Source organism: Amyelois transitella, chromosome 8 (genome assembly GCF_032362555.1).
Source record: "Amyelois transitella isolate CPQ chromosome 8, ilAmyTran1.1, whole genome shotgun sequence".
Taxonomy (NCBI): domain Eukaryota; kingdom Metazoa; phylum Arthropoda; class Insecta; order Lepidoptera; family Pyralidae; genus Amyelois; species Amyelois transitella.
The window spans coordinates 5,181,371-5,206,374 of record NC_083511.1 but is presented as its reverse complement, the minus strand read 5'-3'; the positions used below and the strand labels follow the sequence as shown (position 1 = coordinate 5,206,374).

Below are 25,004 nucleotides of genomic sequence, written 5' to 3'. Positions count from 1 at the left end.
AGTTTGTTTCATAGTTAAAGTTGCAGACTAGCATCATCAAAGGTAAACACTCATTATACTAAAATAACCAAAGTTATATGGCGTTGTGAGAGTAAATTTACGAGGTGCTAATAACGTTAATGATATCCAAGCTTGCAAGTCGCGAATCATATGATTTATTGCTGTTTTATCATAGACTTGCGAGTCTAGTGATTACTTGGAATGGGGAGAGCGTGGAAATATTATAGTACTTATAATGATAATTTGGAATGAATACTAGATTTTGGTTAACTAACCTATTTCGTACTGAGACTAGTCATTGACAACTACATAAGATACATATGGTTACGCCTCTTTTCCGAAGGGCTAAGTAGTTATCTGTTTTACTTGCCACGCCTCCTATACTTCTTTTGTTTCAAAGCAAGGTCGTCGGTTTAAAGTACTCTTGACCAAACCTGTCACCAGAGCATTTTCATTTTTTTCAAAGTAGGTACATTCGTCTAAGCCTTCTCCTTGGAACATTCCCTTTGAAACTCTAATAAAATTTAACGCTCTTATGCAAATGTCGAAAAGGAGAAGCTAAAATGAGAATTGTTTGCAGTTTGCAGGGCTAAAAGCTTGAAGAAAGGATAGAATACTAGTTAGATCATATTGCTCGTAGGGATTCTTGTAAACTGTGGACATAAGTTTAGTAGAATTTATTGTAAATTACACATGTTTCAGTGTCTCATAAACTTGGAATGTTACAACTCGCCGAACATCAATGGGTATTTCTATAAAAATACTAATCCTAATAAACATTGTTCTTCCATTACTCGTCTGGAGTAAATTAGTGGACTGGTTAATATAAAAGACGCACATTATGGAAATTCTTATACCAAAATAATTAATTTTTGAAAATGATTTCTGTTGTGATTTGAAGGTGAATACTGTATAAGTCGATTACTACGAACGACCGTAGCTCCGTGTGTAAACCGTGTGTAAAATCTCGTCAAATTACTTCGGTTAGGTAAATAGACCCGGTGTTCTAAAGCAACACAATGAAAAATGCCGTCAGCAACACACTTAAACGATGTTATAGCTCTCTACCATCTTGGCGTGTTCCCGGTGGCGCCCTGCGTCACTACACACCGCCGTAAAAGTTTCCTACTAAAATACCTTATACAGTACAGACTAGAAAGACATTAGTATATTTCATTCTAATTTTAACATCAGGCTTATTCTAGTATAAGTGGATGATTTGCTTTGAATAAAATAGAAATATGCTACGATGAGAGTGCAATTCAAAAAAGTTCAGTAATCTTATATATTTTCATTACCACGCACGGTCACATATCATTATTGCGATTTCTATGGTCACACAGCATTACTCGTATTTGTTTCTGCAGCAAGCTAAACGTTGAGTCTATGGAAAATGTCCTTAACGGTTATTGTCCACTATAGTATAGTGTTAATGATATGTAAATAACATAGAATTGATATATGTACTCAAAGATGAATATGTAAATAATTGACATTTTCGTAAATTCAATAGGTATTTTGCAACAGATTTAAACTGGGAAAGCCGTAAAATGTTTATTTTGTAAGCTTCCTTCTTGACCTGCTGTCATTCAAAATAAATAATATAAATCTGGTAAGTGCCCGGTTAGGGGAAACATATTGTATGCCTGATTGTACAACTATTGTCTCAAAATTGCCTCCACTCGTGGTTTCACCATTGGTACGCCGCAATAGTCAATAAAGCTCGTTTTACACTGCACGTCACAGGGCATACGTTTGAGGGGTTATTAGTTTGGTTTGAAAGCCACTCTGCTGTAGGGTCACCATTTGAAACAAATTAAGCTTGTGTTGTGGTAGAGGTTGATGTAGTTTGATGCACTATTGTCAGATAATTTGAGTCTGAAACTATTCTGTGTTACATTATTTTCAGAGAATAAAAGGGGGTGATAATTAATGTGCACTCCTGAAGTAACGCAAAATATATAATAGTAATTAAATACACAAAAGTAGCAAAGATTTAGTGTAATTTAAAAAAAAAACGAACAAATTATCTTAAATAAAAAAAGGAAAAATAAAAATGGAAGGAAGATATAAGAGACAATTGGCAGAAACTGGATTCTTACGGTCCATAATAGAGTCCGTATTGGTCGTTTATTTATTTATGAAAAAAAATGTACAAAAGGCGGACTTAATGCCATTTGGCATTCTCTACCAGTTAACCAGCTGACCAAACAGAAAAACTTTAACTTGGTGGTGCGATAAAGTGCACATGCATATTACAAAATACTTATATTACAAAAAACTGCATAAATACATACAAGATACATAAAATACATTATAAATACATATTCATACATAAAATATCAAATTAAATTGACCCATTATTCATCTGCCGAAGGAAGGACCCATCACAGCGTGTTTGAACGCAGAGTGACTAGGAGCTCTTGTTAAAGACTTAGATCAAGCGATTGTTACATTGTGGCTGAAGAAGAGGGATGATCGTTAATTATTTGAGCCGCAGACAAGCTGCTTCGTAAAATGGCTAAAATGTGATTATCATGCAGCTAATCCCGACACCTTACTAAAATAATGAGCGATCTTTCCGGACATTTTTTGTAACAAAGACTTATATTTTAAAAATTAAAATAAACACTAACGCTTTGGTAATTTACTATAGTAGAATTTGTTCATAGATGGCAACCCTAACCCAGACCGCAGCATGCACTGTGGCTCGTACGTTACCCCCGTGGAGATGGATGGACGCAGAGCTATGAAAATGATCTCAAATAGCCGAGATATACTTTTTTTTATTGTCGGCCTATATCTTAAATTGGATTCGTAAATGCTAATGTAACAAGTGAACTCAAATTGGAATGCCTTGTTAAATTATTTTTATAATTTCCTATAAATGATTTTCGGTTTATCTTACAGGCACTTTGAACCGTAATGTGTTTATTTAAAGGGATGTTTAGTTCAACGGAAAGGATAAATTAACGAGGAGAAACCACATTAAGCTAATTGAGTAATCGTAAACATCTCTATTTAGCCAATAAAATGTCTCTTTAACATTTAACCTTAACTACTTTAAAATACAGCCTCGGTGAGACATTAATCAGGATATCGTTCCGAGAACATATCCTAAAGGTAATGAAGTGAGGCTATAGTTAAATTTTATTAGCGATTAAATGTACCGTAACATATAAGGCATTTTCATGATAAAGAAGCGGCGTCCATACAAACGAACATCGTGCGAACCATAAAAGGATTCTCAGTGCATAAACCGCGTTATCCCTTTTGTTCATTCTTGCAGTTGTTTCACACCTAGTTAGAGCTGCGGGTTGGATCTCGTTACCTCAGATTGAAGGTTCCCGGTCGATGGCCGGCCGCCGCTGATCCTGCCTGTGAAAAACTTGGAATGCCATAACTATTTGCTCCTAGCCGCGGGTAGAGCACTTCGCAGTTTTGATTAGTTTTTTTGAGCATTGTAATCTCGCAACGCTTATATTGTTTGCTATAAAAATAATCATGAGGAGGTCTTGTTGGTACTTTAAAAAGAAATGGAAAAATATATAACGTGACGGAATCTAATTCTATTATTGTTGTAAAACTCATTTTTGGTCCTTAGGATTCATGAGCAATTTGCAGGGCACGAATTCGAAATTTAAAAAAAAGAATTAATATAGTTTGCGGCACATTATATTTATTTCATTACATGATAAATTTTATACCTTAACTTATTCTCAAGTAATCAAACGATTGTTAAACAGACTTAGTAGGAAAGTCTCTTTTATATAAGGCCTTAGAAAAAAATCTGATGTTTTACTTTTAATCGAGATATAACAGAATTCAACGTATACAAAGTGGCAGATAAATAACTAATTGTTAGAGTTATGAGACGATTCATTCATTTTATACAACTTAATAGTTAACAAATAAATTATTTCACAAAAAAGACTATAAGCGTTTCAAGTAGATTTAATTTTGAAATTGTGCCCATTACCATTGAAATTTAGATTATAAAATATGACGATTTTTTTCGTATTTATATGGCAGCAAAAGAATAAAGTTAATAATTATAGGAACAAAGTTAAATTTATCATAAATTATCCTGTCGTCCATTGATGATAGGTGATATATTTTAGATGAAGTTAGTATTTAAATGTATAATTTAATCTCCTAATCGTGTGGTATGTGACTAGCAAAACGAACTTTTCTAACTGTTGTTAATCAGATAATTGAATAGAGCTATATTAGTTCCACGTAATGTTTAAGCAGCAACAAGTCCTAAGTATTTCAATAGAATCCTGTTTCCAAGTATACGTTTCAAGGTTTTCACCATTATAATTCAATTGTTGTTCATAACATGGCCTATGAAATCAAGACAACAAGCCGTAGCCGTCGGCGAATACCAGTTAAATTGTTATCTGGTGCTGTAATCGTCCAGGATGTTAAATTTGATCGCCATAATGCAGTAAGTATCGTAAGGACTGAACTGTTTTTTCTCCAATGGGATTTTAAATGACACTAGACAGTACAGGTAGGTAGCTTTAGCTTCATATGTCATGTCCAAAAATATCATTAAATTATTAATAGGTCTAGTATATACTACGAAGGAATTCCTAGAAGTACACATGTTCAGTCAGATTTTTTTTACCATAATGCAATCAAGAAGATAACATATCTTACTAGATTAGTGTTACTTTCACAATAAAAGAGTTACCCCGGGTTAAACTTTATCTATCATCATCACAATAGTATTTTATTTTTATTGTATTATTTGTGGAAGTTAAATATATTGTACTGAAAATTTTAATGTACTAAGAAAGTATTGGTGAATATTTACTTTAGACGATATAAAAACCAATAATTGTCTTTGTTAAGTAAAAATACTCATTAAAATGTTTCTAGGGATGGTGTAAATAATACAAAAGTGAGGTCAATTATCTCCCACACTTTCGAAATTAGGAGATATTCTAAAAGCAATCGATTCCACTTCATGTTTGTAAGTTAATTATCATGAACATGTTAAAAATAAAGTTTAGTGTAAGCTCACAATGTAGCTCTACATTCTTTTTCAACTAATATTGTCCCTACAATTAAAGTTGACTGACTAGTATTGTGTGTCCAATTTCTATCAAAGTAGAAATACTCGTATCAACATATTATAAACAATGTATCAATGTCTATACCTTCGATTGTATTTGGTTATGATTTATAGTATGTCGTAGATACCTTTGTACAAACCATCTGTGAATATATTATGAGTATGTACTTATATGCTTTTAGTTCTCAAATTACTGTGTTCTGTACTGGTCTTTTCGAAAATAAATATATGAGTAGGTTGTTAATAAAGAAAAGATGTGAAGTCATTTGATATTTTATTTCTCGTATATCACTTTTTTGACAGAGTCAATTTTCGAGAAGCTTTACAATAAATATTTCTTTCAAGTATGACTAATTGTAAGTTACAAAATATTTACACGAATCAAATACTAAATTATACTAGTTTAATTCTAATTTTATCACAGATAGCGGCAGTTATGCCTTATTAAGTCACTTCAATAGTAATTGGCAAGTCTTGCCCATCAAACACAGCCCAAATAGGCCTAATACAACATTATATTCTAGTGTAATCGGTCAATCAACTATTTTTCTGCAATTACAACATTCTTTTACAATGACAGATCAACATCAGACAATGTCAGTATGGTAAAATATGTTTATACAGGGTATTTTAAAATGGAAAAAGTCCTAATTAACTAAGCATATATACAATTACAGCTGATATTAAATTGATTATTTACAATACATACGTTAACAGACTAGCCATCACAATTATATCCTGAAGTCACTTTCACTGTTACGCAGGTTTTCTCACTATACATTAGTCACATTTCACAACACTAATAGTTTCATACGTGGACGGACATGGTACGGGGTGACGCACGGGGCGGCACTTGATGTGGTGTATGAGAGGGGTGGGGAGGGAGAACTGGGTGAGCGCCATGCACCGGAGGAGGAGGCAGCGCACCCAGATGGTTTCTTGCATGATGATGCCTGTGCATAGCCACACTGGCATTAACAACGGGACTTGGCACATCACGAATCCTCGCACCACTTGGCACATCTGGTAAGGCGAATCTTAACTTCTCCCAGAACAATTTATCACTTGTATGAAGATAAGTATTTGTCTTTAAATAAAGTTTTATATCCTGGTCGAGATCTTTTTGAGGCACATCACCTAACAAAATAACTATCAGTCTTCTTCGTCTGTCTCTTAGTACTTGATGATGAGCCGATTTAAAGTCATAACGGCACCATTCAGATTTTATAAAGTTCTCACTCAAAACCATTATGGTACGACGCGAAGTTTCAACGGCTTGCATAATATTCTCTGCGGCATAGCTGCCCATGGGTATATCGCGGTAATGTAAGCATAATTTGTAGGAGGGGTCACCGCGCTCTAACATTGGTACGAGTTCCTCGGCAACCCACGCTTCATCTTTAGAACTATAGCTTACAAACGCATCAAACATTTTTTCTCTACTTTCTCGGTCTATGTCACTTGATCTATAAAATAATCTCACTCCGTATTTTGAATGAAACCACACTCTCATTTCTTGTCTGAACACGAAAACTATTGTGCTTACAAATAATACCACCAATAATAAACCAAGGCTTATGATTAACAGCATATAATCTTGTACTGCTTCATTTGTGATTATAGTTTTTGTTGCTGTCAAATTTCCATTTATACTGTTGTTTATACTTGGCAAACCAGTGCAAATAGATCCGTTTTCGTTGACAATATTGAACCCAGAATCCGGATCACTAAATAAACTGTCACTGTATGGCATCAATTCTGTATTATTGTATTTAGAATAAATGCATTTGATGTTTGATAGATCTGTTATAGAACTCACTCTTTTTGTCCATTCTCGGAACATTTCTGTATATTCACAATCACATGACCACGGGTTAAATGATAGAGTTATTTCTGTTATAGCAGCGTTAATCTGCCAAACTGGAAGTGTAATGAGTCTGTTCTGATGCAGATGAAGTATTTTCAGACGTGCCATATGATCAAACATTTCTTTTCCAATATGCTTTATTCTATTGTTGTTTATGTACAACTCGCGCAAATTATCTAATCCACCAAATTCTTGTCCTTCTATTTGAATCAAGTTATTGTAGTCTAAATGTAGTATTTCTAATTCTTTTAATCCGTTAAATGTTCTGTTGTGAATGGTTTCAATATTTGAGGCATTTAGATAGAGTATCTTCAGCCTTTTTCTTCCAATAAATGCGTGACTTGGGAGCATTTTAATGTCATTACCATCAAGGTACAGTTGCGTGGCCTCCATCGGTATTCTTTCGGGTAGCGCGTTCACATAGCCGGCACTTGAACACTCCACAACATTGGCTGACCATGATTGATCGTGGTAACACGTGCAATTATTTGGACAAGTCATTTCACAATCGCAAGCATCAAAGTCACAGCAGTGGCATAATGCAAAGCAGTGAAATTCATATTTACACAAAAACTGATGGGGTGCAGCTTCTACCAAGGGCACGTATGCATTGCCACGATTGTAAAGTAATTTGCAGTTTATGCTGTCCAAATCCATTAACTTCGGCTGAGTTCTGGCTCTGTTTCCAGTATTTATTTTTTGCAACCACTCCATTGTGCAATCACATTCTAATGGGTTTCCACCAATGAAAAACTCAGGTACTGATTTATCTTGAGGCACAGCTGATATTCGTAATGAATTAGGGTCTAAATTCGTAATTTTGTTTCCATATAAATCGACTCGTGTTAAATTAGGTTTTTTGAAGAACGTGTATGATTGCACTTTAGATATCAAATTGTCATTCAGATATAACATTTCCACAGAGTTAGGAATGGCACTACCTGTAATTTCTGTCAACTTGTTAGAACTGGCATCAAACGTACTAAGAGATAATTGTGATTCTATTTCAAAATAGTTTCCAAGTTCCGCTATCCTATTAGCATGAATATCCAGCCACTGCAATCCAGTTGGGATCATAGCATAGTCGAACCAGCCGAGTCGATTATCAGAAATGTTCAGCCACACTAGATTAGGTAATTTAGCAAATAAGCCTCCAATATCAGATAAATAATTTCCATCCAATCTTATTGCTTGCAAGTTTATGTTATTATCAAATGCACCAGCTTCGATTTTGTGAATCTTATTCCTTGATAAATTTAAAATTTTTAGGGATGTCATTTTATCAAATACACCTTTGCTAATGTTGCCAATATTGTTTTCAGTTAATCTCAATCCGTACATTTGATGCATTGCAGTGAATGAAGCATTTTCTATGCTCACTATTAAATTTTCACCCAAATCGAGAGTTTTCAACTGCGGTATTTCTTTCAGGGCTAAAGGTACTTCATCTAATCTGTTTCCATTCAAATGCAGATCTTGTAAAGATGAGCAATTCCTCAGTGCTTGTGAATTAATTTTCGAAATTCTATTGCTATCTATAGATAGCACAGTCAAAACTTGCAATCCTGTAAATGCATAACTTTCTATTGTTGTAAGCCTATTATTAGATAAAATTAATGTATGCAAATTGCTCAAAGTACTAAAAACATTTTCGGGTATGTGTTCAATGAAATTTTCTTGCATTTTAAGTACTTGAAGGTTATGCAAATCTCTAAATAAGGCTATTTCCAATTTTGAAACTCTGTTATGGGAAAAATCTAAATATACAAGTCTTTTCAATCCGGAAAACGTTGAAGTATTTATCCAGTCTGAAGTTAATTCATTCCATGATAAGTCCAAAACTAAAAGTTGGACTAAATCACTGAATAATCCTGGCGCCAAGACAGTAATTGTATTGTTGTTCAAATATATTTCTTTTAACTCTTTTGTGTCACTAAATAATTCTGGAGGCAGACTTGTTAGTTGATTGTCAGAAAATCTTACAGTTGTTAAAGATATGAGACCTTCAAGTGCTCTATCTGCTATCGAATTCAAACCATTTCCCTGAAGATATAGTTTTTGTAATCTTCTCAATCCTGACAGTAAATTTGGTGGCAAAGTATCGATAATATTTCGAGACAAGTCTAAAACAAGCAAATTGTCTCCGCATTTCTCAGACGGGTGTCGATGCGCAGTAGAAAATTGAAAATGACTTATATCTCTCATTCTATTTCCTGTCATATTCAAATATTCCAAATTTCTCAATGAACACAGTGCACCTTCCGGAAATAAAAACATGTTATTTTCACTAAGATCTAATCGTTCTAAATTTTGCACATCTCTAGAGAATGCCGTCGATGTTATTTCAAGTGACATACTAGACCAATCTGTATTATGCGTTCGTATCGTTAAATTTCTCAATTCTCGTAAACCCGTGAAAGCACCGTCGGAGAGATTTCCAATTTTGCAGTATTCAATGGTGAGTTCCCGCAGCTCAATTAACTGACGGAAGCTGCCGGGAGCAAGCGAGCTTTGAAAGAAAAGCGCGTCACTGCACTCGAGTCGCAATCTCACGGTAAGATGTGGTTGTATTGCACTAAAGTTTGTATTTTCCAGTTCACTGTTAATAGTCCTCAGTCTACACTGCAAAGCGACTCCCGCGTCGCTATCATCGGTCGTCCACCGGCACTCGTCGGGAGCCTGGTATCGCGCCCCTGTGGTCGCTGACAGCGAGGCGCTAAGCGCTGATAGTGCAGCGCTTAGCACAACCAAGGCACTAGTTAACCACGCCGGACACATTGTTTTGGTTTCACTAACTTCACTTTTTACATAGTTTTATTTTCCATCAACTTGCACTAAAAAAGCACGTCAACATGGTCTCAGCGGCCCGCATTAGTTTGTATGATGCCGCCGCAAAACGGAGTACTTCACTAGTCCAATCGGCCACTTAACCCGTTTTCTCGCGAGAACACTAATTGGACAGGATCGTGCGTTCACCACAAGTCGGCCGTGGAGAACGCTACGCGCGCGTCCGCTTTAAGGTCTGGGGTGGAACTGACTCCAATTCAAACCTGCGCTGCGCTCGCGCACAAGGCCGCGCCGGTTCACGCGTTCCAACAGGTAAATTCACGCCCGAGTTTAAAACGTGGTAAGCGCCTCGCAAAATGCCCAAAGTTCCACTTTATTCGAGTGGTGGTAAAGCTCGTCAGAAAAATACAGCACACGCACACTAAAGCCGATGGTAGTCAATTCTAGTGAGCGAAACCGCTTTTTGTGGTGCTCAGACAGGCTTTAGTTTGACATGTGCATGAGAGAGATAGCAGGATAGTTGAGGGGTAAGAAGAGAAGAGCCTAGTGGGGGATCGAGGCAGCTGGCCAGGTAGTGCGCTGGCGCATTGCCGTAGTCGCGCTGCTCGTTAACACTGCCGTTGATAGAATTCAATTGCAGACATTTGACGATTGTTGACATTTTGTTTACTCACTATAGTTAATGAAATGGATGGAATTTATTGCAGTGAGACTTTGGTTCATTATCTTCACATAACTTTCTATACAAACGTTGACATCATTAAATACTTTAAGACTTTCTTTTCAACTGTAAGATTAAACTGTGCGTAAGAAAATTCATAATGATTTTAAATTTGCACCTAACGGATAAATAAAAAAAAAATTATAGGAACAAATCACGCAGAATATTTCTTGTTATTAATTTTGGTTGAAATAGTTTTTGAAATTATGACGGTAAAACGAGGCACTATTTTGAAATCTTATTTTATAAAAAGATACATATTAAATTTTCACTGATTCTTTAAACTTACAACTAAATATAATTACTTTTAAATTGGTTCTATATCTCAGGCTCAAATAAATGTTAATTTATTTTCCAAAATGTTTTGGATACCACAAAAATGCGTTGGGAATAAAAAATTCTCGCGTTAGACACGCAAAACTCCCGTTTTGAAACTATTTATTCACTAAATTACACCCGGGAATCTACAACCACCATTTAAGTTAAACGATTTTCGTATAAGTCCCTAATATCCAATGAAACCTCTCATCAAATTAAACGTTTACGTATTATGCATTTGGTGCAGCTGCCAATTTGACCCGAAAACCGTTTGATTTAATAAATTGTGTTTGATGTTTGATTATACGTCAGATTGTACAGGTATGTTAATAGCTGTCTTAGTCTAATTCTCCATAGTACTTTGTAGTCATTGTATTCCGACAAAATAAACCCGAGAAAGAAGTTAATTTGCTCGGTAATAGCTGCCACAGAACTATAATAGTACTAATAGAAAGGATGTTTTAAGGCAATTACGAGTAAAATTTTTGTATAAATTTGCAGGACATAATTATTTAATTTACTTGTAATAAAAAAAATAAAAATAATGAGAACCATTAAAATAATACCCGCTTGCAACAAAATAATTTAAAAAATTACATTGATACCTAACATTGAGTCACTTTAAATAATAAATATTTGAACTTGGCCCACTTTAAATGCGCATCGATTTCAAAATACGAGTAATATTGAAACATTTGATATATTACACGGTTCACAGAACATCTTAGGAGCTTTACATCTGCGCCTTTTGTGTCCAGTACTAAACAATTGGGCGTGCTCCCTTAGGATTTCATGTTTCGCACCTGCTATTGTGCAAAAAACTAGAGTACGTGCTCAAACCGAAATTCTATTTCGTAAATTACCTCACCTCACCTGCGGAATGTTACATACATACATACATATGATCACATCTATATCCCTTGCGGGGTAGACAGAGCCAACAGTCTTGAAAAGACTGAATGGCCACGTTCAGCTATTTGGCTTAATGATAGAACCGAGATTCAAATAGTGACAGGTTGCTAGCCCATCGCCTAAAAGAGGAATCCTAAGTTTATAAGCCTATCCCTTAGTCGCCTTTTACGACATCCATGGGAAAGAGATGGAGTGGTCCTATTCTTTTTTGAAATAGTGCCGGGAACCACACGGCGGAATGTTACCTTGTTTGAAATAAGTTTTCCGTTAGCGGTTGCATATAGATTTAAGATTAAAAAACATTAAGATAACACGCTATTGTTTATAACTGTTTAGGAGGTGATTGAATTGAAAGAATTCAATTCTTAATAAATATATTGTTTCTTATATATGTATTTTATGAGTATTTATTTATAAATTTGAAGAATAACTTGTGAATTCATGTTATTAATAGGTTATATGATAAAATTTATTGTGCATATCATAAATTGGTTAAAATTTATATGTATTTATTTTGTACGCCTCATTGTACGCTCTAGCAGCACTTTCTAATGTAGAAAATATTCGCGATCATAATTTTGTTTGGTGTCGAGATGATAGGGCGGCCCGCGTCCCGGCGTCCGTCGTGCAACTATTTATGCGAGGTGTTGGGCCCGGTCCCGAGGCGCCTGCTGTATCTCAATTGCAATAAATTATCTCCTTTGACACGCGAGAAGCGGAAAATTTGCAATCGCACAACTAGGGTCCATAGCATTCGCGTCCCTCCTCCTTTATGTAAACAGCGCAAATGGCTTTGTAATGGGAATCGCGTCCATCCCGCTATGACACTAGCTCAATATTTCACACCGGCTCCCACGGGCTCGTTTGTCCAGAAACATCCCGGACAAAAGGCCAGCGGGTGATCTCTCCTTCGACTTTTTGTCGCGAGTGGCAAGGCGTTTCTTATCCTGCCCCATAAAAGAATAGATTGCCGGTAAATTGTTGCTTATTGTGGCGCTATTTAATACATATTTTGAGGCTATTCGATTGCCGTTATAACAATATGTTGGTATTCAATTTACTGAGCTCGCTTAGACACGCAACTGCAGGGTGTTTGCGTGGCTACATGTGTGTGATGTGGGTCACTTGCCTTTGTGATTCACGAAACACAGATACAAATGAAACAGGAACGTTATTGTTTGGCACAAGTATGTGAATGCATGTGTCATTGATAGCGCCTTTTTTAAAAGTACCGTACTGTAATTTAAACCTTAGAGGTTTTAGTTCAATACATCTTAACTAATTTAAAACGATGTAGAATGTGTTTTAGATTCACTCACAGTGGCTTGGCGAGTAAATTCTTTGAATTTTATCTGATATGAAACAAAAATTCTCGTCTCATCCGTTTTGAGTGAATCACCAAATTAAAAAGAAAAATAACAGCACGTCTGTTGCTTGTAGCAATTTTCCACATGACACGTTCGAAATCACTTCACGGCATACAAAAGCAGGAGGTTGAAAATTAGCGTACATTAATCAAACACAAATAAGGTAATCATTTTACGAAAATAATAAATGTCCAACATCATCTGGAGTGGCGTGCGTAAGATCGATTTTAATGCGTTTTATCGGGCGGGCGCATCATTGTGTGAAACTGTTCCGTTGGTTTCCATTATAATATTAATTTTTGTAATTTAGTTGCCTAATCTCCGGCGACAGGCCCGATACCGGCGCGACACTTATCTCGGTGTCGGCGGACACATATAATCCATTAAGTCGTCATTTCCACTCGGCTGATCATTCCTCAACCACGCGTCACTCGCCCCCGGACCGATGTGCGACGTATTGTTCGCTACTACTTTATCTCCGCACTAATGCTGCAAGGTCCTTTTCAATTAGACTCACCGAAACCAATATAAACCTTAAAATAACTCTCACAATGTCCATAACCCTTAACTATCCGACCCCTGAAGGTTTATCCTTGTCGACTAATGGACTAGTTTGTTATCTAATCGGGTACACGGCGGACCTATTAATAATTTCCCACATAATTTTCTAATTAACGTCCTGTCCGGCGGGCGAGACCTCTGCGTTCACGAAAACGGAAATGACCGACGTAGAAATAGGGTTACATGGAAGTGTAATAAATTAATATCATAACTTGTAATCGCTGTCGACATTAATATTGTCTGTTTTTGTTTCAGGTAATCAACGATTTCAATTTGCCCGCAATATCATATGTAGACAACAAAAACATAGGCGTAAGTAGTACAACAATTTCGTCAATGTACGAGTAGCTAGTTTGTCATTAGCTGTGGGGAGATTTGTGCAACGACACGTTCGTAATCCTATTTGGAATTGTAGAATAAAATTTAATGCGCGCTCTAAACATTGAAGCGTTATGTAAGCAGGTTACCCTCGTGGGGTTAAATTGTAGCGTGTAAATTCAAGAGATTTCACACGTGAGCAGATACCTTAGTAGTGCGTCTGATCACGACACGGGCAATTTGGCGCGCGAGAGGTAACTCGGGATTGTTTGTTCACTGCGGCACCTGGCGATTCAGGGCACACTGGGTGTCAAACGTGGAACGAATAGAGTCGCCTATGATGATTAAATGCCTATGCCGTGTGGTTTCCGGCACCAATCGAAAAAAGAATAGGACCACTCCATCTCTTTCCCATGGATGTCGTAAAATGTGACTAAGGTTTAAGCTTATAAACTTTTTTCTTTTCATAAGGATTCTTCAATTAGGCGATGGGCAAGCAAACATGTCCCTATTTGAATCTCAATTCTATCACTAAGCCAAACAGCTGACGTGGCCTATAAGTATTTCAAGGCTACTGGCTCTGTCTACCCCGCAAGGGATATAGACGTGATTATATGTATTTATGATGATTAAAAAGTATTAAGATAATTACTCAAAAATGGGCGTGAAGCATTCAGCTAGACCATATTATATCCACTTTAATACCCCATTTTAATCTCTCAAGTTGTTAAGCCATTTAGCAAAGGCTGGTGTAAATTTATTCATCAGATACTATTATCATCTGAACGTCATGTCGATATGATGAAATAACTTCTTTGAGATGACTATTAAGATGTAGAAATGTTTAATTATTGCATACCGTTTCAGAAAAAAGCTCGATGCAATAATAAATTCTTAATCTCGTTAAAAGAAGTTTCTTCCTTTGTTTAAGTCAGCAATATCTCTTAAAATTTGAAAGAAATGACTACTCTACAATTTTCCTTATTCTAACCCGGGGACATGCGACGTGCCATCGAATGGGGCCGGTTAGATTACGCATTGTCGTGGCACAATTAGAAACTGTTGCGGAACCCTGCCTTCACTTTGTTATTTGCAAACAATCGCCCTGACATCTGCGCCCCCCGCCTGCTCGGTTGTCGGCTGGCCAATAAATGGAGCATCTGCTAATTGCGATCACTGTTCGCTACTTCTGCCCACATCTTCAAGTTTACTGTTGGCGTGATATATTGACACTTCGCGTGAAGTGCGATACGTGTTTTGTGGTATTCATTCATCTTTGTCATCCCCAAGTTTTATTTCTTGATCGCTGTTGCCGTATATATTTTTATTGTAATTCGTCACATGATTTTGTTTGCGTACGTTTATTTTTGACAGGATAATGGGAAATTTACGACTTAAATGGTATACCAATCGTGTAGAAACGGTGTAAATAAACAGAGAGCTAATTTGTAGTTCCCGTAGTAATCCAGATTTTGCAAAGAAATTCTTCAATTAAATGTTGCAAATATAGCGATGCCACGATTACGTGCCGACGACGTGGCGATAGTATCTGTATTAAATTTACTTTGTAATACGTGCATTATATTTAGTAATTTCAACTAGAAACTTGACGATTTTCGTTTTATGGAAGCCGGTTCGTATTCTTGTAATGCATATTTATGAAGTCACCGCGTCCAAGTATTGACATCCCATATGAGGATACACTTGTTTTACTTTAGATTCCATTGCGTACTTCGCCCATGGAATTTATTTTAACCTTAGCATTACTGTACTTGCTTACTTATTAGCATAAAGTTTAGTGTAGTTTAAGTATGCATCTTGTAAGTGTCATTTTACTGTAATGTTGCTCGCTAAAAAAGGTATGATGCGTTGACAGACAGACACAACAATGAAACTCTTATACGTATTTTGTGACAGTACAGTTATCTGTCAACTAGTTACTATTTTAACAATAAGATTCCCAACAAATTATTTTCAACACAATAGGTAATAGCAAGTATAACCATACGTTTTTTTTTGGTTCTGGTGAACTTGCGTATTATATCATAATGCCATTTCATTTTGATGTATGTCTGTCTGTTAAAGAACGCGAAAAACGGACAACAGCCCTAACAAGTAGTCTAACTAGCATTCCTAATTCCCAATGGTGATATCAAGCAAGTTTTTTAAGACTGCTAAATCGTGAAACGAGTTCAAGTGATCTTATAAATTAATACTAATACTCATTTCATAAAAGAAAAAGTAAATTTGTAGTAAGTGAATTTTCTATTTCATTTTATTTCATTTAAGTGTAATATATTGTACTGTAGTCCTTATAAACAACCTTCATGTTTCCATTATCGTTTACATACATCAACTTTAACATCAATTGAGTTCGATTCTCATACTTGTTATAAATAGAATGACCGCTCGAAAGTGATTTAGCAAATTTGTTTCGCCTTATTTCTATAACAAGTTGCTTATTCAATATTGTCTACATTCGATCGTCCGTAGCCGTGGATGCTGACTAACGATGATGAATTACTCACTGACTCATTGATAAACCGATATACAATTGTTATCAGGACGTGATATGTTTCCCTTCAAAATTTTTTTGACAAATTCCAGCATTGCATTATCAATTCTAATCGCCCGTATTAATTTATTTTCAAAATATCAGTATTGTAATGATGATGTTGCAAAAAATAATTAGGACAAATTACTAAGCGCCGTGTGGTTCCCAGCACCAATATTAACTAATAAAAAAATTATAGGTCTCTTTCGATTTCGACTAAGGGATAGGCTAATTAACTTGGGATTTAACTTTTAGGCTATAAACCCTTCACTATTTGAATCTTAATTCTATCATTAAGCCTAATGGCTGAACGTGACCTATCAATCTTTCAAGACTTCTGGCTCTGTCTATCCTGCAAGGAATATAGACATGATTATATGAATGAATGACTAAGTATATTGTAGCCGTCCGATCAAGTAAGAAAAAGAAAATTTGTTATTAAGTTTCTTGCTTATGCCTTTATATTACCAAGCAACTAATCCGGCAAAGTTATGACACAGTTTATAACAAATCGCGTGCATAATTTCCCTGAATTGTTAGTCACGTCTGAACCCAGCAATGTGCAACATTTGTTATGATACAATTATGAAAGAGACTCGCCGACGAAACTGTTTTTGTGTCGTGAGGGGTGCGTGGAGTCTCCTGCAGCGAATTACGTGATGTCACTAAGAAAAATGTAGGCATCTTGGAAATTTCAATTGTAACCTTTGTTGCCACCTTCCCAATTTGTTCGGCTCGTTGCCACCTTCCCAATTTGTTCGGCTCGTTGCCAATAACAGACCCTAGATATAATCGGCATACCAACCGAAGCTCACTGCCTGATTAAATTCTTCCCGGTGACGTATGACGACACCGCATTGGCTTCTTGTTTGGTATTGTTTTAAACGGGTTGCCGAGATTTAATTTCGATGTGTAAGGTTGTAAGTGTCTAGGATGGACAAATTAATGTTCGATGGATTGGACATATTTAGATCAGGACAAATCCGATATAATATGAAAAGGTTCGAGTTAAAAACAAATGTTATACATACGTGATATATTATATTAATAAGTATTTTTGTTGCAAGTTTTAAATGTAAATAACAGTAATAAATACAAATCAAAGTTTAATGTAAGTAAGTCAAATTAAATTTATCTGTAAATGTTATTTAACAATGTAACTGGCACTTGAATGGCTAGTAACTGAAGTTTAGGTATAAGATTCATAATCATGATATAAAACTATATTTTAGTAGTAGATAATATGCTATTACCATAATTATCATATCCGATTATAGATAATACAACCGAATGCGTATGAAAATCAAAATCTCAAAAGAGTACATTTAAAATATCGGCAGAAAATTGCTGTTGCCATCATCATATTAACAGCAGTAATAAAATAAATAATTCGGTCTGTTAATGTGCAAAATGCAAACGGTACACTAATGGAATTCCATAAAAATAAAAACTCGTTAATATTTGTCAGCAGTTATTACTGCGGTTATCATACGTTTTCGCGGATGTAATTGGCAGATTATGCTGTGTCACACCGCGTTAAATTTTCGCATCCTAAGTGGTTACATTCGAGTATCGTCCATTAAAAATTCGTAAGAATTGCATCCTCTACCTGTTGATTACTGAAGAGCGGAATTACCTTAAGGTATGAGTAATTTAATGTAGTTTTTTAAATCATACATTGTAACGTTAGTACCGTACTGAATCACTACGAGTACTTGAGTCACAAATTATCCTACAAAATTCTAAAGACGAACCGTAACTTCAAAGATTAATATGATATTTTTACGCCCAAACACAAACAGACCGTTGGTTAATGAAATATGGCAACATGCTCGTTCCTGATAAAACCCCGGCTCTGGGAGTTTATTGCAGTCGAGTGCGATAACTCACGATGCTCGACCAGTGAAATAATTTACATGATGGTGGTCTGCTGCCTTTGCGTTTTTCGACGCTACCGACTCTACCTCTTCTTATTCCGGTATCATTTTCGATTTAATTGATTTGTTTTTATAGGTAATACCAAGTTCATCCAACATTGTATATGTAGAAATATGTTTCAGTGAAACATTAATACTTGTAAGGTTACCACGACAAGCATTCTACTATAATTTGAATCGTTTGCTTGCATTATGAATTTGGATATCAACATCCAAATTCATTTGTTATAATTGAAATACTTATGCCGCTGTTTATGTTTTTCAAAGCATTCTTTTGTTTGCGTCATTTATTAGTAGTAGTAAATGAACAATAAGCATGGTGAGGAAGAGAGATCATGAACCTAAAAATGATCAATAAACCCAAAAAATATATTTTAAATAGCAACCCTTAAATCGTCAAAAAATCGAATAATATACTTATTATTAAAAAAACTACAATAAAAGAACATTATCTAAATAAAAAAATGTGATATTCACTCACCAAATCCGGGCATTGTGTTATTAACTCTCTATTAAATATTTTCCGCATTGCTGCGGGCTAATCTTTGCACCACAATGGGGTAATAAAAATACCTGTGTAAAAAATCTGTATGGTTCATTCACCATTGAATAGGCTCCTGGATCACGTGTCAATCAAGCCCTATTTTTGCCGCAATGAAACGTGTTATTCCGTTTGTGTTACGTTATTCATTGGCCGTATAGCAGTTCCCCAGTTTTGGGCAGCAACAATGCTGGGATTCGTATTGTAAATTAAATCCCCTCTATTAGAATATGTTCAGGGTTTGTCCGTTTATAAACATCATATAATGTTTAGTTTTTATATGATTTTTACAGATTTTTTTTGAGACAATTTTTGTTTTGATATCAACCGTAGTGGTCAAATCATTATATTAAAAAGCATTTTAAAGCTGTTTAATAACGAAATCACACAAATAAATTTCAATGACAAGTTCTGATACTTATAGAATAGTAAAATAAAATGGAAAATTATGGGTATGAAATAAATTAGTAAAAATTATCAATGTTTCCTATTACAAAATGCCATTACATACTATGGTTTCTCGTTAAATTGATGCAAACAAGTAGACTATACTGGATTTATCGGGCTTGTGGGCAATAAAAAAGTAAAGCAGGCGAAGCAGGGGTGATTTAGTAGTATCTTGTTTCACCAATTTACGTTCACTAGCTCCCAGTGGCGTAGGGCGCGTATTGTGTTACCTACGAGTATGCTACACATTCTTCGAAACCCGAACCGCGATGGGATTCTTTTGTGTGACACGATTTGAATATTACGAACTCTGATGGGTTAACTTTTAATAATAAAGGGTGAATCGTACGAGTATACGCCTGCGGTATGATGCTTTGTATTTGATTGTCTCCGCACTTTAGTTGAATAATACTTAATGTTAAAATAACATTGCATTGATGATGAACGACATAAATCCGGGTTTGAAATATTACTTTAAAACTGTACATTTATTGTGTAATTCAGTATTGAGATATTAAGTACAATGGGTTGATATAGCATATGAAAAGAAAAAAATAAAGCGTTAGTTAGTGTTATCAACAGACGAAACTTTTGAAAGTACAAATTTAGTTTCATACATTTGTTATTCGATACAAATGCGGAATAAAACTTTAAAAATGCAGTACTTAAGTTTAAAATTTTTATTCTTTAGCTGTGTTGCTTTGTAAATGTAAGTACGTGTGCGGTGTGTGCCAATATTTCAGCATATTGTCCGTTCCAAGTGAAAATGTTGTAAGGCGATTGTAAAACAACGCCCATAAAGTATCTCCACAAAAATCCACGATTTCGGGCGTGATACGAAAGCGTTTACAGGATTCATAAATTTTGGACAACAAAGGAATCGAAAAACCGTTTAAGGCGCATATTCGGATGCGACCGCATTACATTAGTGATATGGTAATGTGATTGTTCGCGATAAATTAAATGGCGGAGACCCGAGGCGCGTCCGCGCACAGCGGGGTCCGTGAGTCCGGCGACGCCCGCGCGCCGCCTTCCAATGCACCCAGGTTATGCACCTCACACTTTTGACAATAATGCTCACACTTTGGAAGATTATTAACGCCAGCCTCGCGTCAGTTCCTTAGCGTGGGACGACACTCTCGAAATATAATTGGAAATTATATCCCTTGAAGAAAACTGTCAAGCGCCGAGCACCACGAGCTGCGAACACGAAATTCGTGTTCCGTCGTCCCGTTTAATTGGCACATTGTTCTAGTCGCCTTTTATGAAGCGGAGCTGTGGTCGTCGTTCACGTCGGCATTCTTCACAGTGGCTCAGAGTCATCAGTTTGTAAAACTGTCCGCGAGTGTGTCGAACAAATTGCCAGACATTAGCCATTCGGCAGCGACGACAAACTTTTTATTGGATAGTTCCCGGGGAAAGGACCGCGGATGCTGCCGACCTTCTCTAAATTGGGTGAGAAATGCCAAGTTTGACTCCCGCTTTGCATATCTCGGCAATAAATCTAATGGAGCTCTGAAGTAAGTACCTATCCGTTGAAGGTTCAGTCTCGAGCTGTGACTTCTCTCTGACTATAACTAGAAGTTTTCGATGAACAATTTTGAGAATATTTATGTTCGTTTTTTTTTTGTTATGGCTGGACTGATGTACGAACTTGGAACCTGTGCTTCAAAGACAGAAACAAACCTAATAAAACGTCTTACACGCCGTAAAAGAAATAAAAAGTTATTATAAAACATTAATTGTTAAGATATCAAAAATATAATTAATAACATACGTATAGACACGTGTTTATAATCCCTCGCGGGGTAGACAGAGCCAACAGTCTTGAACAGACTGATAGGCCACGTTTAGCTTTTTGGCTTGATGATAGAATTGAGAACATTTTATAATAACAATTTATAATATAAATATTTTTCTATGTATTCTTTTTACATAATAGATACATAAGTTAAAATGTGCACATTTTGTGTCGTAAAATTAGCACATTTAAAAATACCTACAACATAGAAAAACACCTGATTTTATTATGAAAATGTATAAAGGGACTTAATTCATTAGATTAACTAACTTTAATTTCAAACCATTTCATTTCCCAATTTACTACTCTTTAGATATAACAATAGGTCCTCTCCATATGACATTCAGTGATTGATTCTGCAACCGGAGAGCTCATTTAGATAAACAAATGGAATCTTTAGCCATATGTTCCATATATACTTCATACTCATTGAAGTAGTAATTACTTACTTTGAAGTTTCATATCTGTCATTCACTTTATTTTGTAGCGATGTCGAGTTACTGCTAACTGGCGAAGTGGCAACGTTAAGCAGTACCCATAAGCAAAGTATTGTAAGCGGGGTTACCAAGACCCAGCCAGCTTAACTCTATTGTTTTATAGCACGATAATAATATTGGCGCAGTAAAGTCCGATTGTTTTCTCACATAGATCGATTTACAGTTACCTACCGATTGTTGAGAGCCCCGGACGTGCTTCGCCTGGAATCTACAACCGCTTCCCATTATTATCTGAAGGATTTTACTGCCTCATCTGATCCGCGAGATAAAGCACTCCCATTCAGCGTGTAACAATCTTATTTCGGGAGATGCAAATAAACGTAAAGGGAAACAAAAATTTTATGTCGCTCTCGCTTTGGTTATCGCCAATTTGTGTCAACTGAAGCGTTCGTTTAATATTAATAAAACTGCTAGCCCCTCAACCCTCCGCGTGCTTTTACGGTCGGGTTGATGGCGACTTATTTGAATAAATATTTCCTTGAGCGACCGAGCCTTGTACTCCTTTAAATTTATTTATTTTGTAATTTTTTCTTTAGGCCATCGGAATACGTGTAACCGCCGGGCGTTTTACTGTGACGCCCCGCTAGGACGCATTACTAATGTAGATGACGCGACACTATTATAACCCATCCTTTATCTAATACAATGTGTCTTTTATTACAAAACCAGAATTAAATGTTCGATCTCTTTCGAAGTTATTTGAACGCCGCGGGAGTCCATGATGTTTTTTACACTTAGCAGCAAGTAGGTAAGTGTTTATTGATTTAGAGATTATTTTTTGCTTGAAATTCAAATTTGAATTGGATTGACATGCTTATTATTTATATACGACTTACGTTAATTATAAAACTGATAAGATTTTTTGGTTTACAAATTCAAATAGTAAAAAAACTTGTAGTACATAAAATGTGAAACCAATTGCTCCCTTTTTACATCAGCATCAGGTAAAAACAACGAGCGAGCGCCACGTAATGTAAAGCGATAAAGATCTTGATTCAATCTACATTTCGTTTGAGAGTAGTCCAGCTGTATCTGCCTAATGAGTAAAATTTAAATGTCAAGTACCAAGGATCCCAGAGTCGTTAAGAGATCATCATATCAGCCACTGCGGAACATAGGCCTACCCCAAGGATTTGCACCTCGCTCTGTTGAAAGCAACCTGAATCCAACGTTTCACCGCGGACATCACCAGATCATCTGACTGGAGACCGTTCTATGAGTACCTATACTGCGCTTTCCGATGCGAACTCTACCGTCGAGAACTTTAAGCTCCAGCGCTGTGTGCGGCTCACCATGTCAGCCTTAGGCCTGCTACCAATAATGAATGCAATAGCGTTTAGTATATATTAAGGCCATATTTGTAATTACGTACGGTTGGGTCGAAACCCATGTCAAGGCGCTGAATATAATCGCGCCGGACGACCGGCAGATGATGCGTGCCTCCCGAACCTACTTATGTTGTCGACGATTAGCGTTCGACCAACACACTGACTGATCACTTGCCTATAGAAAAAAAAAGATCGTTGTCAATAAGTATTATACAGTCGGTGGCGTTTAGTTCTTGTAAATAGTAGAGGACTTCTCGCATTTCTTTTCCATGTATGTCGTAAATTGCGACTAAGGGGATACTGCAGTTTTTACAATGATTAAATATGGTAACCTAACCTAACCACTAAAAAGGTTGCGGAGGTCAGATGGGAGTCGCTTCATAAAAACCTGACTTACCAAATCCGTGATCATGGTCAAACGGCCTATCCCAGAGAGGCGAGGAAGGTAAGTGGGACTATTTAAGGACTAAAAAGAATTACACAGTCAGCGAAGTAAGCTCATATCGCACGTTAGGCCTGCTTTCAATAATGAATGCAATATCGTGTTCTACAAACGAATTCATATTCCACGCTGGCTAAAGGAGTCGTCATACTGTAAATATTTTATGTTAATACGTTCCGTTCGTACACGTATTTCGATCATGAGATCCGATCGTGAGGCTCAATTCGTGCTTGAATAACTCGCGAATCTGCCGCGGACATAAGTTAATTCTGTGATGAGACGTTATCGCGGACTCCAACGGATTTTGCACTTGTATTCAATGAAAATTGTACCGTATTTGAAACTAGGTTTTGTGAAGACATTAGGTACATTTTTCAAATTTGAAGCTTAAATAGGAAAACGCTAGTAATTTCTGCAGTAAAAATGTACACCAAGCAAGTAATGTTTGTGACTGAAAAGGTAAGCTAAACAGACCTTGGCATAAAAAAATATGAATTGTAAGAGTAAAAATTATTTGAATTCTCATTTTGACGCTAAACAACAATGTGATCAATCTACATCTACATCTGGACATTTTTTCTAAATATTAGAAGCAAGATAGCGAACAACCGAAGGATATTGAAAAGGGGTAATAATAGACTCCACGGAATTATCTCGCGGAACCCATCTCTTGTTTGATAAATAGATTTTTTTCTCAACAGTTTTCGAATCAACCTTCGTATAGTGTGTTCCTATTGTGATATGAAATGGTTTTTATTTATTTGTGAAACATGACAGATAATTCGGGCTACCGATTGAGATGTCTTTGTTGAAGAAGAATACTTGTTTGGTTTGTGTATAACACAAATAGGCCCGGTTATTGTTGGTCGTGTTATGGTTATGAAAATTATTATGACAAATTGGGAGGTCGCGGTTAATCTTTTCGCTTATGCGACATCTGCTTTGCTTAGTCAGCGGCATTTATTATGTTTTCAGAAATTATTTTACGTGTCGTTATTTCATATTAGTCACTAAACAAAAGTAAACCTAAAATATGTTGAAAAGTAAATATGTTAGTAATAAGTTAAGCCATGTTTCTTGGATAAGTCGGAAGTTTGATAGCCATTATGGAAGTTTCATTGACCCGCGGCGCTTTGCCGTATTTGAAAATATACTTTGAAATTTGCAATAGAATGTCAGTCGCAGGGGACGGTCGCGGGCAAGTACAGAAGCATTTTATAAATGTGTTTTCAGTAGCGGGCGAGACGTACCCGGTCTGTGGAACGCACGCCGATGCACAAGTTTAATGGAAAAGAATTGAAAAGTAGCGCGTCTATATGGTAATAGAAATTGCCCGGAAGAATAGAGCAAAGACGACGGAGTGCAGAGCTTTGAATTATGGTTGTTTTCTTGAGAATTGAGCGTTATTGCGTACGTTTCCAGGATCGTCGCAGACTCCGGTCTGTCTGTATTTGTTAAAGAAAATTCAGGATATCTTATCCTTTGTTTATAGTCATGACTTATACGAGAGTTGTGAGAATTTG

At 36.2% G+C, this 25,004-nt stretch overlaps 2 protein-coding genes across 2 annotated transcripts in view; one reads left to right on the top strand and one right to left on the bottom strand.

The window, feature by feature from the left end:
• Window positions 1-25,004, top strand: part of LOC106136234 (lysine-specific histone demethylase 1A) — a 313,849-nt gene that overhangs the window by 143,457 nt on the left and 145,388 nt on the right. The gene's annotated exons all lie outside the window — the stretch shown is intronic.
• Window positions 5,381-9,964, bottom strand: LOC106136228 (toll-like receptor Tollo). Its single transcript, XM_013336709.2, has one exon. The coding sequence runs from the start codon at window positions 9,726-9,728 to the stop codon at window positions 5,892-5,894; it is 3,837 nt and encodes a 1,278-aa protein (XP_013192163.1). The 5' UTR covers window positions 9,729-9,964; the 3' UTR covers window positions 5,381-5,891.

Excerpts from the sequence above, each read along its gene's own strand:
- LOC106136228 (XM_013336709.2), bottom strand. The coding sequence starts at position 9,728 with ATGTGTCCGGCGTGGTTAACTAGTGCCTTGGTTGTGCTAAGCGCTGCA.